Source organism: Panthera leo, chromosome B3 (genome assembly GCF_018350215.1).
Source record: "Panthera leo isolate Ple1 chromosome B3, P.leo_Ple1_pat1.1, whole genome shotgun sequence".
NCBI lineage: Eukaryota > Metazoa > Chordata > Mammalia > Carnivora > Felidae > Panthera > Panthera leo.
Genome location: NC_056684.1, coordinates 143,528,860 through 143,542,713, shown reverse-complemented (window position 1 = coordinate 143,542,713; position 13,854 = coordinate 143,528,860). Strand labels below are relative to the sequence as shown.

Below are 13,854 nucleotides of genomic sequence, written 5' to 3'. Positions count from 1 at the left end.
TTTTGCTCCGTCTATTGTGGAGTTTGCTTGTTAAGGTACCTACACGTAAGGCTGCTGTGTCTTTTCCAACGGAATGGCTCTCTTTAACCCTAGTTATTTCTTTGCTCAGACTACTTTGATATTCACATCGCCACTCCAACTTTCTTTTAATTAGCATTTACATGACATACCTTTCTCCATCCTTTTAATTTTTTTTTAATGTTTATTCATTTCTGAACAACAGATAGAGACAGAGCACAAGCAGGGGTGGGGCGGAGAGAGAGGGGGACACAGAATCTGAAGCAGGCTCCAGGCTCTGAGCTGTCAGCACAGAGCTCAATGCGGAGCTTGAACTCACGGACCACAAGATCATGACCTGAGCTGAAGTCAGACGCTTAACAGACTGAGCCACCCAGGTGCCCCCATCCTTTTAATTTTTAATTGAGTTTCTTATGAACAATATATAGTTGGTTCATAATTTTTTTCTCCATTAGAGTAACTTCTTTTAATTGATAAGTACAGATCATTTCCACTTAATTATTGATACATTTTAATCAGGTCTATCATTTTGTTTTCTTTTTTCTTTTTTTACTGTTTATTTCTTCTGAAAGAGAGAGACAGAGTATGAGTGGGAAAGGGGCAGAGAGAGAGGGAGACACAGAACCTGAAGCAGGCTCCAGGCTCTGAGCTGTCAGCACAGAGCCTGATGCAGGGCTTGAACCCTTGAAATGTAAGATCATGACCTGAGCCGAAGTTGGACGCCCAACTGACTGAGCCACCCAGGCACTCCTAAACACAAAAGTCTTGTCTAAAGACGTCCATAAAAGCCCACTAACTACAGGAATAGTAGAGCCACACCAGGCCATGAGGGAGAAGCCATAACTCAGTCACCTTGGGAGTCTCTCACAACAGCCGCGTACTCAATAAGCCACAGATATTGACTAAGTAGGTGAATTTGACGATGATGTGTCAATATTTATTTAGTGCCTACAAGCATCTACAATACATAGACATGCAATGCCTGAAGTCAACCAGCACAGAACAGAGGTTGGCTGAGATTCTAACAGCAATGTTCTATAAGGAGAGATCTTATTTCAGATGTACCTGTTTGGGTAGCTAGCCAATACTGATACTAGTCCTTTCTTCATAATAATTTCAGCACAATAACTAGAGATCATTTAACCGAGTCAGTCAAGGTACCCTGAGAAACAAAAATATGTAGAAGAAAGTACCAACTTCCAAAGTTTTCTATTACATATTAACACTAAAATGTTCTCTTTTAAAGTGGTGCTAAACTTCTAGAGGCAGGGGGAAAAAGTAAAAACAAAAATAAACCAACGTCTTTAGCTATATCCCACTTCAATTAAAGATGGTTTTCAAGTAGTGTTTGGGTGAGATACCGAGGCCAAATCAGAAGTAAATTACCCCATCCTAGGAGACACGAGCGTGTCCAACGTCGGCCATGCCTCTTGCATACTAAGGAGTAAAGAAAAGCAAGACTCACCTCAAAGTTGTACTTCTTCATCTGGTTGAGGTGTCTGCAGTACAGATAGAGCATGCCGATGCTGCTGCCCACCGCGATGTAGTCCCCATTGGTGTCGAGAGCTGTGAGGTAGACCACGACGGAGCGGAAACCCTTCTGCACCTTTGTGGGAATGGCATTGAGGAGATAGTACAAAGGGCAGAACTCTCTGAAGGTGACCGGTTCTGATACTGATGCCATGGCTGAGGTTTCCGCAGATGATCTTCAGGCAGGAGAAGGAATGTTTGACTGGCATCTGGGGAAACCTGGGGGCTAAAGAACAAGGCGTTGTAATTCTTTCAACGTCTGGTCACGCCAAAGAGAAGTCATGTTTAGCGGTGGGCTTGAGGAACTTGCAGGTGGGGAAAAATTACAGCTGTGGCTTATTTCAATGGAGAAAGTAAACCAGGTGTCATTAAGATCACTTCGAGCACTTTAATTCAACGTGCACGTCAGTATGTACTGGCCTCTATAATTTATACTGTGCTAATAAATACTATGGAGAAACAGAAAGAATATTAGAAACAGTTCTTATTCTCGAGCAGTTCATGATCTAGCCAGGCAGGCAAAAGAAACAGTGAAGAGGGGCGCCTAGGTGGCTCAGTCGGTTAAGCGTCCGACTTCGGCTCAGGTCATGATCTCACGGTCTGTGAGTTCGAGCCCCGCGTCGGGCTCTGTGCTGACAGCTCAGAGCCTGGAGCCTGTTTCGGATTCTGTGTCTCCCTCTCTCTCTGCCCCTCCCCTGTTCATGCTTTGTCTCTGTCTCAAAAATAAATAAACATTAAAAAAAAATAAAAAAAAAAAAAAGAAACCGTGAAGACACACAAAACCACATGTGATTGGGTGCGAAGCTGTAGGTCTTGATAAGCGGGAGAGAGTAGTGGGAAAGGCTTCACTGGAAACATCCTGAAGTACAAAGCTCGTGAGGACGGACGGAACATGAAGAGAAAGAGGAAAGCCATTGTCCCAGGAGGACAACGAACCAGTCCTGGTGTGGCAATACACTCGCTGTGTCGAGACAGCAGAGAAGCACGTCCCCCAGCTGGATGCCTGCAGCCCCCTCGACGCTCGGAGCCTCCGCGATGCACCTGCTCCACCCTGACACCCACACCTCTCGGCACTCTGAGTTCAAAGCCTCCCGCAATAAAGAGACTCGGTCCTTACACAGTGTGTTGTCATTCATGAAGGGTTCAGCCACTCATTTACTCCTTGTCCCATCTGTGAGATCACTGGCGTCACCTCCAACTCTGAGAAGAAGGGCCTGAGGACCCAAGGGTCACAAGACTGGCCCGTGACCACAAAGCCGAGACCCGAGTCCAGGTCCGGAGTCTTCCCAGTCGCGCCATCACAGCTCTGACAGACAAGCAGCAGCTACAGGCGGTGCCCGATCTGATCAGAGCTGGAGGGGTATATTCTAGCCCTTCAGTTCTACGGAGACTTTAAGCCCCTCTAGTAAGAACTCGTTAGGATCCCGGATCTGCGGTCTGCTGAATGGTGGCTTTTTGATTTCTATAAAGCTGACTGACCAACTTCAAGTTCTCTTATAACGAAACTCACACCCGACTCATTCTCACCCAGGGGCCCCAACACCGGGCTGTCCCTCCCACCTGGAATGCTCTTTGTCCAGGTGTCACTCAGATTTTGCTTCTTCTCAGCATACGGGTGTCTGCTAAAATGTCCCCTTATCCACGACGTCCCACCTGACCATCCCCTACAATGCGCTTCCTACCACCACCACCAAGCACGCTCTGCTCCCCTCTCTCTGCTTTACTTGCTCACACTTCTTCTTCCTTCTCTTTTCACTGGCCGTCTCTGCCTGACCCCCTCTACCATCACCGGTCTGTAAGGCCCACAGGAGCAGGGCCACATCTGCCTCACTCACCTCTGTAGCCCCCAGCACCTAGAAAAGGATCAGGCATATCAGAGGCACTCAGTAAGTATTTGCTGAATAGATGAATGAGTTGTGTACGAGGAAAATCTGCAAGGAAGGAAGGAGTGACAGGAGCGGAAGACCAACAAAATAATCACTTTTTCTCCAATCTTGCCTCAACTCACTGCAGGAATAATACCCCCCTGGATCTCTGTGGCATACCCAGCGATCCAAGCATTTTCAGATTCCTGTTTCATTTGATAATCACAATAGTCGATACGAAGAAGCAAGCAGTGTAATTTGTGAGAGCTCCCCTAATGGTAATAATAAGAATCACATCCCTCTGTGATGGTTAAGAAAATTGACTGGGGCCCCTGGGTGGCTCAGTTGGTTGAGCAGCTGACTCTTGATTTTGGCTCAGGTCATGATCCCAGGGTTATGGGATCGAGCCCCATGTTGGACTCTGCGCTGAGCATGGAGCCTGCTCAAGATATTCTCTCTCTCTCTCTCTCTCTCTCTCTGGGCACCTGGGTGGCTCAGCCAGCTAAGCATCTGACTCTTGATTTTGGCTCAGGTCATGATCTCACAGTTCATGGGTTCGAGCCCCGAGTTGGGCTCTGTGCCGACAGAGTGAAGGCTGCTTGGGATTGTTTCTCTCTCTCTCAAAATAAACAAATATTAAAAATATATATATATTCTCTCTCTCTGCCCCTCTCCCCCTCTCGTGCGTGCTCTGTCCCTCTCTAAATTTCTTTTTTAATCTTAAAAAAAAAGAAAGAAAATTGACTGATACATCCCTTTGTAGCAGAGGTTGAAGCTCTGGGAGGTTCCGAAATGTGCCCAAGCTCACATAGCTTCAGTGTATGTGCCGCTGAAGTGAGCACACACATAGCTTTAAATGGCTGACGCAACAGGCATCTGGATGGTGAATGCTGTGCCGTCCATACAGCAGCACGGTTCATAAACCTATAACTAGGCAAGGGCAAGACTAATCCTTGATTTATGCGAGTACTCCAGAAAGGTGGGCGAGACTCAGATGATGCAGGAATCAAATGAAAATGAAATGGCCTCATGCACTCAAGTGAAAACCGTTGCTGACAGATACCACGGGAAAGGAGGTAGATCGCTTAAGGACATGGGACAATAATCCAAAATGCAAAGAATGACAATAGCAACAGCACTAATCGCTAATGCTATTACTTCACAGAAACTATCCTTAGCACACTAACCCATTAAATCCTCGCCAAATCAGGACCACTGTTATCTCCATTGTACAGATGAGGACACTGTTGCTATTTCAACAATCTTTCCATCTTCAAGCGTAAGGCAGCATAGGAGCAGTTAAAGGCTTTGTTTCCTTGATGGACGTGTACATGCGAACACACCGAGAAGCCATAATTTATACAAAGTTTTTAAAATGAAAATTTTTTTAAACAGTTATAAATGTTCACCGTCAAAAAACTGAGGGGTGCCTAAGTGGCTCAGTCAGTTCGGTGTCCAACTCTTGATTTCGGCTCAGGTCAGGATCCCACAGTGGTGGGATTGAGCCCCACGTTGGGCTCTGTGCTGAAGGTGGAGCCTACTTAAGATTCTTCTCTCTCTCTTTCTCTCTCTCTGTCCCTCTCATCTCCCCACCCCCAGCTCGAAGGCACGCACACTCTATCTCAAATTAACAAAAAAAATTGAGGGGCGCCTGGGTGGCTCAGTCGGTTTCAGCTCATGTCATGATCTCATGGTTCATGGGTTCGAGCCCCACATCGGGCTCTGCGCTGACAGCGCAGAACCTGCTTGGGATTCTCCGTCTCCCTCTCTGCCCCTCCCCCCTTCTCTCAAAACAAACTTTAAAATTTTTGAAGTATGGAAAATTACAAAGAACTAAATAAATGGCATTAATAATCCCATTGTACGGGGGTGCCCAGGTGGCTCAGTTGGTTGAGTGTCCGACTTTGGCTCAGGTCATGATCTCACGGCTGGTGAGTTGAGTCCCGCGTCGGGGAGTCTGTGCCGACAGCTCAGAGCCTGGAACCTGCTTGGGATTCTGTGTCTCCCTCTCTCTCTGCCCCTCCCCCACTCACGCTCTGTCTCTCTCTCTCTCTTTCAAAAATAAATAAAACATTAAAAAAATAATAATCCCATTGTACAGAGACATGCTACATCTACAGGTAGTGACAGACACATATATGCAGACACACACAGCTTTTCACCTTATAAACCAGAAGCATTTGCCATTTCATTAAATATTCCACCAGAACACGATTTTTAATCTGTACAGAAAAGCTGCAGCGAACACACTCTATGCATAAACCAAAATTTTCTGAACCAAAATGTTCTAATTTCTGCTTTAGTGGACGAGGCCTCCTCGGAAGCAAGTGGAAGGACTAAGCACTTCACAAACGTCAGCCAGTACTATTTCCTCCTTTCAAAGCCATTTTCCTCAAAGCAGCTCTGTCAAATTTAAAATTCATTCCCTTGATCTGATACCATTCACTTGTCAGCTCCATAATCTCCATACGAAGGAATCTGAGACTGCGGCCTGGTTACAAGGGGCCGGAGGATACGCCTCGAAACTCATCTGCAGGGCAGGTACACTATTCTAGCTTGGATTATACGTTTACTTGCGGTGGCTCAGGAGGTATTCGTGGAAGGACAGAGTCCCTGGAATCATCTCTTTGGCGCAATCAACAATAACACTATCAACTTCAAAAATGTGTAAGGATCCCTTCACTTGCAGGCCCCAGCACAGATTAAAAATTATCACAATTCTGTGGCAGATAATGGGCAGTATAATCAAATTTTGAATCAATTTTTGGGGCTGAAATCCTAGCATTCGTGCCTGACTTCTCCCTCTTCTTTACCCCCAGAGCAACCCCTCACCTCGTTCCATCTACTCTATTGCCTAACCTACCTCACACCTGGCCCCTTCTCACCAGCTGTGGCCATGACCAGGAGGAAGCCATCACGTGTCTCACCTGGGCCTCTGCGACATTCTTCTAATGCCTGCTCTCCTGCTCCCACAGCTGCCCTCTAGAACCTAAGCTCACACACAGCAGTGGGAATGAACTCTGTGACTTCATTGGAATTAAAAACTTTCGTGCTCCAAAAAACACCACCAAGACACTGAAAAGACTACTCACAGAATTGGCAAAAATATTTGTTAATCACATATCTCATAATGCATTTGTATCCAGAACATATAGAGAACTCTTAAAAATCAATAACAAAAAGACAATTCTTAAATGGACAAAGGATCCGAATACATGTTTCTCCAAAGAAGACATAAAAGTGGCCAATAATATGGGGCACCTGGGGGGCTCAGTCAGTTGAGCATCTGACTTCAGCTCAGGTCATGATCTCACAGTTTGTGAGTTCAAGTCCTGTGTTGGGCTCTCTGCTGTCAGCCCAGAACCCGCTTTGGATCCTCTGTCCCCCTCTCTCTGCATCTACCCTGGTTGCACTCTCTCTCTCTCTAAAATAAATAAACATTAAAAAAGTGGCCAAGAAGCACAACAAAGATGCTCACCATCATTAATCATCAGGGAAATGCAAAATGAAACCACAATGAAACATCACTTTAAACACTAGGATGGCTATAATAATAATAAAAAAAGATATGTGTTAATAAGAATGTGAAGAAACTGAAACCCTCATACGTTGCTGGTAGAAAATAAAATGATGCAGCCACTATGAAAGGGCCTAGCAGCTCTTCAAAGGTTAAACAGAGTTACCACATAACCCAGCAATTCTACTCCTAGTTGTATATCCAGGAGAAATGAAAACATATGTCTACACAAAAATTTGTCCACAAATGTTCATAATATTACCTTCATAATAGTAAAAATTTAAAACAACACCAATTGTCCATCAAAACAACAGTATATCCACACCATGGAAGATTATTCAGCAATAAAAAGGAATGAAGTTCTGATCCATGCATAACACGATGAACCTTGAAAACATGATGCTAAGTGAAAGAAGCCAGACACACAAGACCACATACTGATTCCATTTATATGAAATGCCCAGAATAAGCAAACCTAAAGAGACAGAAAGTAAATCAGTGACAGCCTAGGGCTGGAAGAAGATGGGAATGTGGGTGGAGGTGACTGTTAAATGGTATGGGGTTTCTTTTTAGAATGACGACAAAACTCTAAAACTGGTTGTAGTGATGATTACATATCTCCACGAATACACTAAAAACCACTGAACTATATACTTTATTTTTTAAATACTTTGCACAAGTTTTTCTTAAAGTTTATTATTTTGTGAGAGAGAGAGCAAGCGGGGAAGGGGCAGAGAGAGAAGGAGAGACAGGATCCCAAGGAGGCTCCACACTGTCCACACAGAGTCCCATGTGGGGCTCAAACCCACGAACCGTGAGATCATGACCTGAGCCAAAACCAAGAGTCGGATGCTTAACCAACTGAGCCACCCAGGCGCCCCAACTTGTACACTTTAAATGGGTAAATTATATGGCATGTAAATTATACCTCAATAAAATTATTGCAGAAAGAAGAAAAAGAAGGAACAGCTCTCCAACACCTATTCATCCTAAAAACTTCAGTAAACTAGGAATAGAGAGAAATTTCCTCAAGTGGACAAGAAATACCTATAAAAAAATAACAGCTAATAGCACACTTAACGGTGAGAAACTCAAAGCTTCCCCACTGTGATCAGGTGCAAGGGAAGGAGCTCCCTATCTCACCACTCCTTTTCAACATCACACTGGAAGTCCTAGCCAATGCAATAAGACAAGAAAAAGACACAAAAGATAGAGTAGAAAAGAATAAAACTGTCTTTGCAGATGACATAATCATCTATGTAGAAAGCCTGAAAGAATCAACAAAAAACTGAAACTAATAAGCAATCATAACAAGGTGATGATACAAGCTTAACATACAAAAGCCAACTGCTTTCCTATATACCAGCAATGAACAAGTGGAATTTGAAATTAAAAACACAATTCCATTTATATTAGCATTCCCCCAAATGAAATACTTATGCCTAAATCTATCAAAATACGTATAAGATCAATATGAAGAAAACTACAAAACTCTCACGAACAAAATCAGAGAACCAAATAAATGGAAAGATACCCCATGTTCATGGGTAGGAAGATTTGAAACTGTCCAGATGTCAACTCTTCCCAACTTGATTTACAGTTGGGAATGCAATCTAAATCAAAGTCCAGGCAAATTATATTGTGGTTATCGACAAAACTATTTTAAATTTACACGGAGAAGCAAAGAACCAGAATAGCCACGAGCCAACACAATACTGAAGGAGAAGAACAAAGCTAGAGGACGATACTACCTGACTGCCAAACATACTCTAGAGCTATAGTAATCAAGGCAGTGTGGTATTGGCAGAACAAATAAATCAACAGAACAAAATACAGAGCCCAGAAACAGACCTGCCCGAATATAATTAACTGATCCCTGACAAAGGAGCCAAGGCAATGCAATGGGGCACATGTTGTCTTTTCAACAAACAGCGCTGGAACAAGCAGACGTCCACATGCAAAAAACAAAGAAAGAAAGAAGGAAGGAAGGAAGGAAGGAAGGAGAAAAAGAAAGCAAGAGAAAAAGAAAAAAAAGCAATCTAGATACAGAGCTTATACCCTTCACAAAAATTAACTCAAAATGGATCACAGGCTTAAATGTAAAACACAAAACTATAGGGGCACCTGGGTGGCTCAGTCGGTTAAGCGACTGACTTTGGCTCAGGTCATGATCTCGCGGTTTGTGGATTCAAGCCCTGCGTCGGGCTCTGTGCTGACAGCTCGGAGCCCGGAGCCTGCTTCCAATTCTGTGTCTCCCTCTCTCTCTGCTCCTCCCCCGCTCACACGCTGTCTCTCTCTCAAAAATAAATGAAGATTAAAAAAAAAATTTTTTTTTAAACACAAAACTATAAAACTCCTACAAAATAACACAGGACAAAACCTGGATGACGTTGAGTATGGTGATGACATTTTATTTTATCTTACTTCACTTTAAGTAGGCTCCATGCCCAGTGTGGAACCCAATGCAGGGCTTGAGTTCATGGCCCTTGAGATCAAGACCTGAGCTGACATCAAGAGTTGGACGCTGAACTGATTGAGCTACCCAGGCATCCCATGGTGATGACATTTTTAGATACAACACTAAAGGTATGATCCAAGGAAGAAATAACTGATAAGCTAGACTTCATTAAAACTAAAAAATTCTGCAAAAGAAAATGTCAAGAGAATGAGAAGACAAACCACAGACTGGAAGAAAAGATTTGCAAAAGACACATTTGATAAAGGACTGTTACCCAAACCGTATGAAGAACTCTTAAAACTCAACAATAAGAAAACAAACAACCAGGTTAAAAAATGGACCAAAGACCTAATAAGACACCTCACCAAAGAAGATCTACAGATGGCAAATAGGCACATGAAAAGATGTTCCACATCATATGTCATCAGGGAAATGCAAATTAAAATAAGATACACATGGGGCACCTGGGTGGCTCAGTCGGTTGAGCTTCCGACTCTCGATTTTGGCCCAGGTCATGATCACAGACAGGGTCCTAGGATCAGGCTCCACACTGACTGCTTAAGAGTCACTCGCTCTCTCCCTCTGCCCCCTCCCCCACTCGTGCACCCTCTAAAATAAAGAAAAAAATTTTAATTAAAAAAAATGAGATGCACGCCTATTAGAAGAGCCAAAATCCAGAACACTGACAACACCAGATACTGCTGAGGATGGTCCAACAGGGACTCTCATTCATTGCTGGTGGGAATGTGAAATGGTACGATCACTCTGGAAGACCATCTGGTGGTTTTTGTACAAAACTAAACATAACCTGGGGCACCTAGCTGGCTCAATCCATACGGCATGCAACTCTTGATCTTGGGATCGTGACTTTGAGCCCCATGTTAGGCATAGAACCTACTTTAAAAAAAAAACAAAAAACTAAACATAATCTTATGATATGATCCAGCACTTAGATACCCTGGTATTCACCTAAAGGAGCTGAAAACGTACATTCACACACAGACCTTTACTCAGATATCTATGGCAGCTTTACTCATAATTGTCAACAGTTGCAAGCAGCTAAGATGTCCTTTAGTAGGTGCAGGTATAAATCAACTGTGGTCCATTCAGAAGACAGAATGTTATTCGGCGTTAAAAATACATGGGCTATTAAATCATGAAAAGACAGAAAGGAACCTTAAATGTGTATTAATGAAAGAAGCCAATCTGAAAAGGCCACATCCTCTATTATTCCAACTATGTAACATTCTGGAAAAGGCAAAACACTATGGAGACAGTCAGAAGATCAATGGTTGTCAGGGGTGGCAGGGGAGGGGATGAAAAAACAAAAGCACAAGATTTTTAGGGCAGTGAAAATACTGATACCATAATGGCAGATACGTGCCATTTTACATTTGTCCAAACCCACAGAATGTACACCACCAAAAGTGAGTCCTAATGTAAACTACGGACTCTGGTTGATTATGATGTGTCCGCGTAGTATCATCAATTGTAACGAACGTCCCACTCTGGTGGGGGATGCTGACAACGGGGGAGGCGGTGTAAGCGCAGGGACAGGGGTATATAAAGTATTTCTGTACCTTCTCTTCAACTCTGCTGTGAACCTGAAACTTCTCTGAAAAGATAAAGTCTTTCTTTTTTTAACGTTTATTTATTTATCTTGAGAGAAAGAGCATGTGCACGAGCGGGAGGGGGATCAAGAGTTGGAAGACACCCAGGTGTGCCCCCCCTTTCAAGTTCCTTTTTTTTTTTTGACATTTTATTTATTTTGGGGAGAGAGAGAGAGTGTGTGTGTGATTGGAGAGGGGCAGAGAAAGAGGGAGACACAGAATCTGAAGCAGGCTCCAGGCTCTGAACTGTTGGCACAGACCCTGACGCGGGGCTCGAACCCACGAACCACGAGATCATGACCTGAGCCGAAGTTGGCCGCTTAACCGACTGAGCCACCCAGGCACCCCAACGCCCCCCTTTTTAAAAAGAGTTCTCTGAAAGAGAAATGGGTGCATCTCATACAACCCATCCCATTCAAAATCCTTCAGGGGTCCCCCAGGGCTCAAATAACCAAATGCCTTTCGGTGGCCTCATCAGGCTCTGTGCCGCCAGCCTTCCTGGCTCCCCCATCACATCCCCATCCCTCCCCGCCTGGCCACCAAGCTCTTGCGGCACTGGCCCCCTCTGTCCCTCCTCAGGCCTCTATCCCCTCTACTCCAATGATCCTTTATCTGACCCCACAAACCTGCCTTCGCAAAGGCCCTCCCCGGGCAGATGGCTTGTAGTCCCTCCACCCCTCTTCCCTGTCCTGTCACCTTGTGTACGTCCTTCGTGATTCTCATTGCAACCTTCAGTCACTTTACCTGCTAAGCAGTTCAATGATCTCTCATGAAAATATACGCAACAAATGTAAACCCCAGTACCTAACAATATCTTTGGCACAGAGCAGATATTCAGTAAAGATTTGCTGATTGAATAAATAAGATGTTAATTCAGGTCTTACTGCAAAATAATATTCTCAATCCAATCTTTTTTTTTTTTTTTTTTAATGTTTACTTTTTGAGAGAGAGAGACAGAGAATGAGCAAGGGAGGGCAAAGAAAGAGAGGGAGACACAGAATCCGAAGCAGGCTCCAGGCTCCAAGCTGTCAGCATAGAGCCTGACGCCGGGCTCGAACTCACAGACCGTGAGATCGTGACCCGAGCTGAAGTCGGACGCTTCACCGACTGAGCCATCCAGGTGCCCCTCAACCCAATCTTTAAAATCAATAATGCTTCCTTGGTCACAAATATTTCCATTAAAAGTACAAAACATCACTCTACAACATTCTTCCAGTGAGGATGCTTCTCCCCACAATGGTGCCTACCATCGACCCCATGCACTGGAAGGGTGTCAGCCGCTCTCCATGCTGACAGCAAGCACCCTGATGCCACCTTGGTGGGCCGCTTTTCAAAACTGGAGCAAGGACTACAATGTACAGTCTACACCATTCACTCAGTACAGGAACCCTGCACTGCCAGAGCACTCCACAACTCAGATGCTTTAAGGACTGTCTCCAAAATCTCCAGGAAGACAATTAGTATCCCTGTTGTACAATCTATTTTTGAAGTCTGGCTACAGCATCCATCACTCCTTCAAGTGTTAAAATCTCATGGCTGAGCACAATGGGAATGAAGTCATTTATCTCCCAGACGAATGTCACTGCCCCGCTGCCATGCCTGTTGGCTGGCTGGCCGGTGCACACAGGCTATAGCCTCATGGAAGCGTGGAAGGAGAACATTTTTTAAAAAGATGTGTATCTAGCCTGGTGCCAGGCCACCCTTCCTTCCACACACTCTACCCCGCAGCTGCAATGAGCTTCCCAGCACAGGCCCTGAACACACCAGGACCTGTTCGTCTTTGCAAAGGCCTCTTCCTCCCTTCCCGTCCCCCGCCCCCCCACACCCTGTAAGAACTCGTTCTCCCCTGGGAAACCTTCACAGCCTCTAACAGTTGGTCTTTCTCTGCTTTCGGAGAACACTGAGCACCTCGTCATCACACGGCACCTCATCTTTAGTTGTCTAGCTTCTTTCCTGGATTCTTTCTTCCCCCACATCCTTCTAGTCTACACACCTTGTGGTGCTTCGAAAGACCACTGGCGCACGGTACAATCAGCACTCGACACCTATTTGTAAACTAAGCTCTCAGAGCCCGAAGCCAGGATCCCCTAAGCATGATATTCCAAAACATAAGACCATTCTACCTCAGCTACACCCACCATCATGCAAAACCTCGTTGGTCTCTGAAGTCCAGGTCTTAGTGAACCTGACCACACACTTCGAACAACAGCTCGTGTCTGCCTCAGCAGAGCTGGGAACTCTTCCCTCCTGATTCTACCAAGCTCCTTGTGCTTCACTGTATCTAGAAATCTCTCCAGGATTGACACCAAAGCTCGTTTTCCTTATGTGTATCGGCCCTTCACTTTTCCAAGTTCAATCGACTGCTCCTCCTGACGCCTGCTACCTTCCTTTTTTCCCCACGAAGTTCCAGTAGCCGTTCTGTCCAAACTACACGGAAGCTAATATAAAATGACCTTCCTCAAACCTGAAGTGTTACCTTTCTAAAATGGAAAGCAGATCCAGAAGAAGACAATCTTCTATTGAAAATGATGATGTGGCCACAAAATAACTTAAACCCAACAAAAGCTACTGGCTAGTCACTCCTCCAGGGGGACTATCCTTATCCCAACTTCCCCACCATGGTCTCGGGTAAAGCAGTCCCTACACCCGCACCTGCTGGTTCTCCAACTAGAAAGCTCCCTGAGGGTAGGGACTAGAACCACAGCATCCCTAGAGCCTGGTATGTGGCAGGCATACAAGGGACTCAAATAATACCTGCTGAATGAACCAACAGGGGGTGTAAGTTGGGTTATCCAAAAAAAAAAAAAAAAAAAAACCCACAAGGTCAGAGGCTTATCGAGGTGCACTCTGCTGGGT

At 44.7% G+C, this 13,854-nt stretch overlaps 1 protein-coding gene across 9 annotated transcripts in view; it reads right to left on the bottom strand.

The window, feature by feature from the left end:
• TECPR2 (tectonin beta-propeller repeat containing 2) overlaps positions 1–13,854 on the bottom strand; it is a 105,659-nt gene that overhangs the window by 90,565 nt on the left and 1,240 nt on the right. For 7 of the 9 annotated variants that reach the window (XR_006204087.1, XR_006204088.1, XR_006204089.1 and 4 more), the window contains exon 2: positions 1,484–1,774. Coding sequence is in view for 4 of the 9 variants with exons in the window: in XM_042944344.1 (XP_042800278.1) it covers positions 1,484–1,702 (219 nt within the window). In the remaining 5 variants the exon portion in view is untranslated. Of the gene's footprint in view, positions 1–1,483; positions 1,775–3,383; positions 3,517–13,854 lie in introns of those variants that run through there. The other 2 variants (XM_042944343.1, XM_042944345.1) reach the window with 2 other exon arrangements.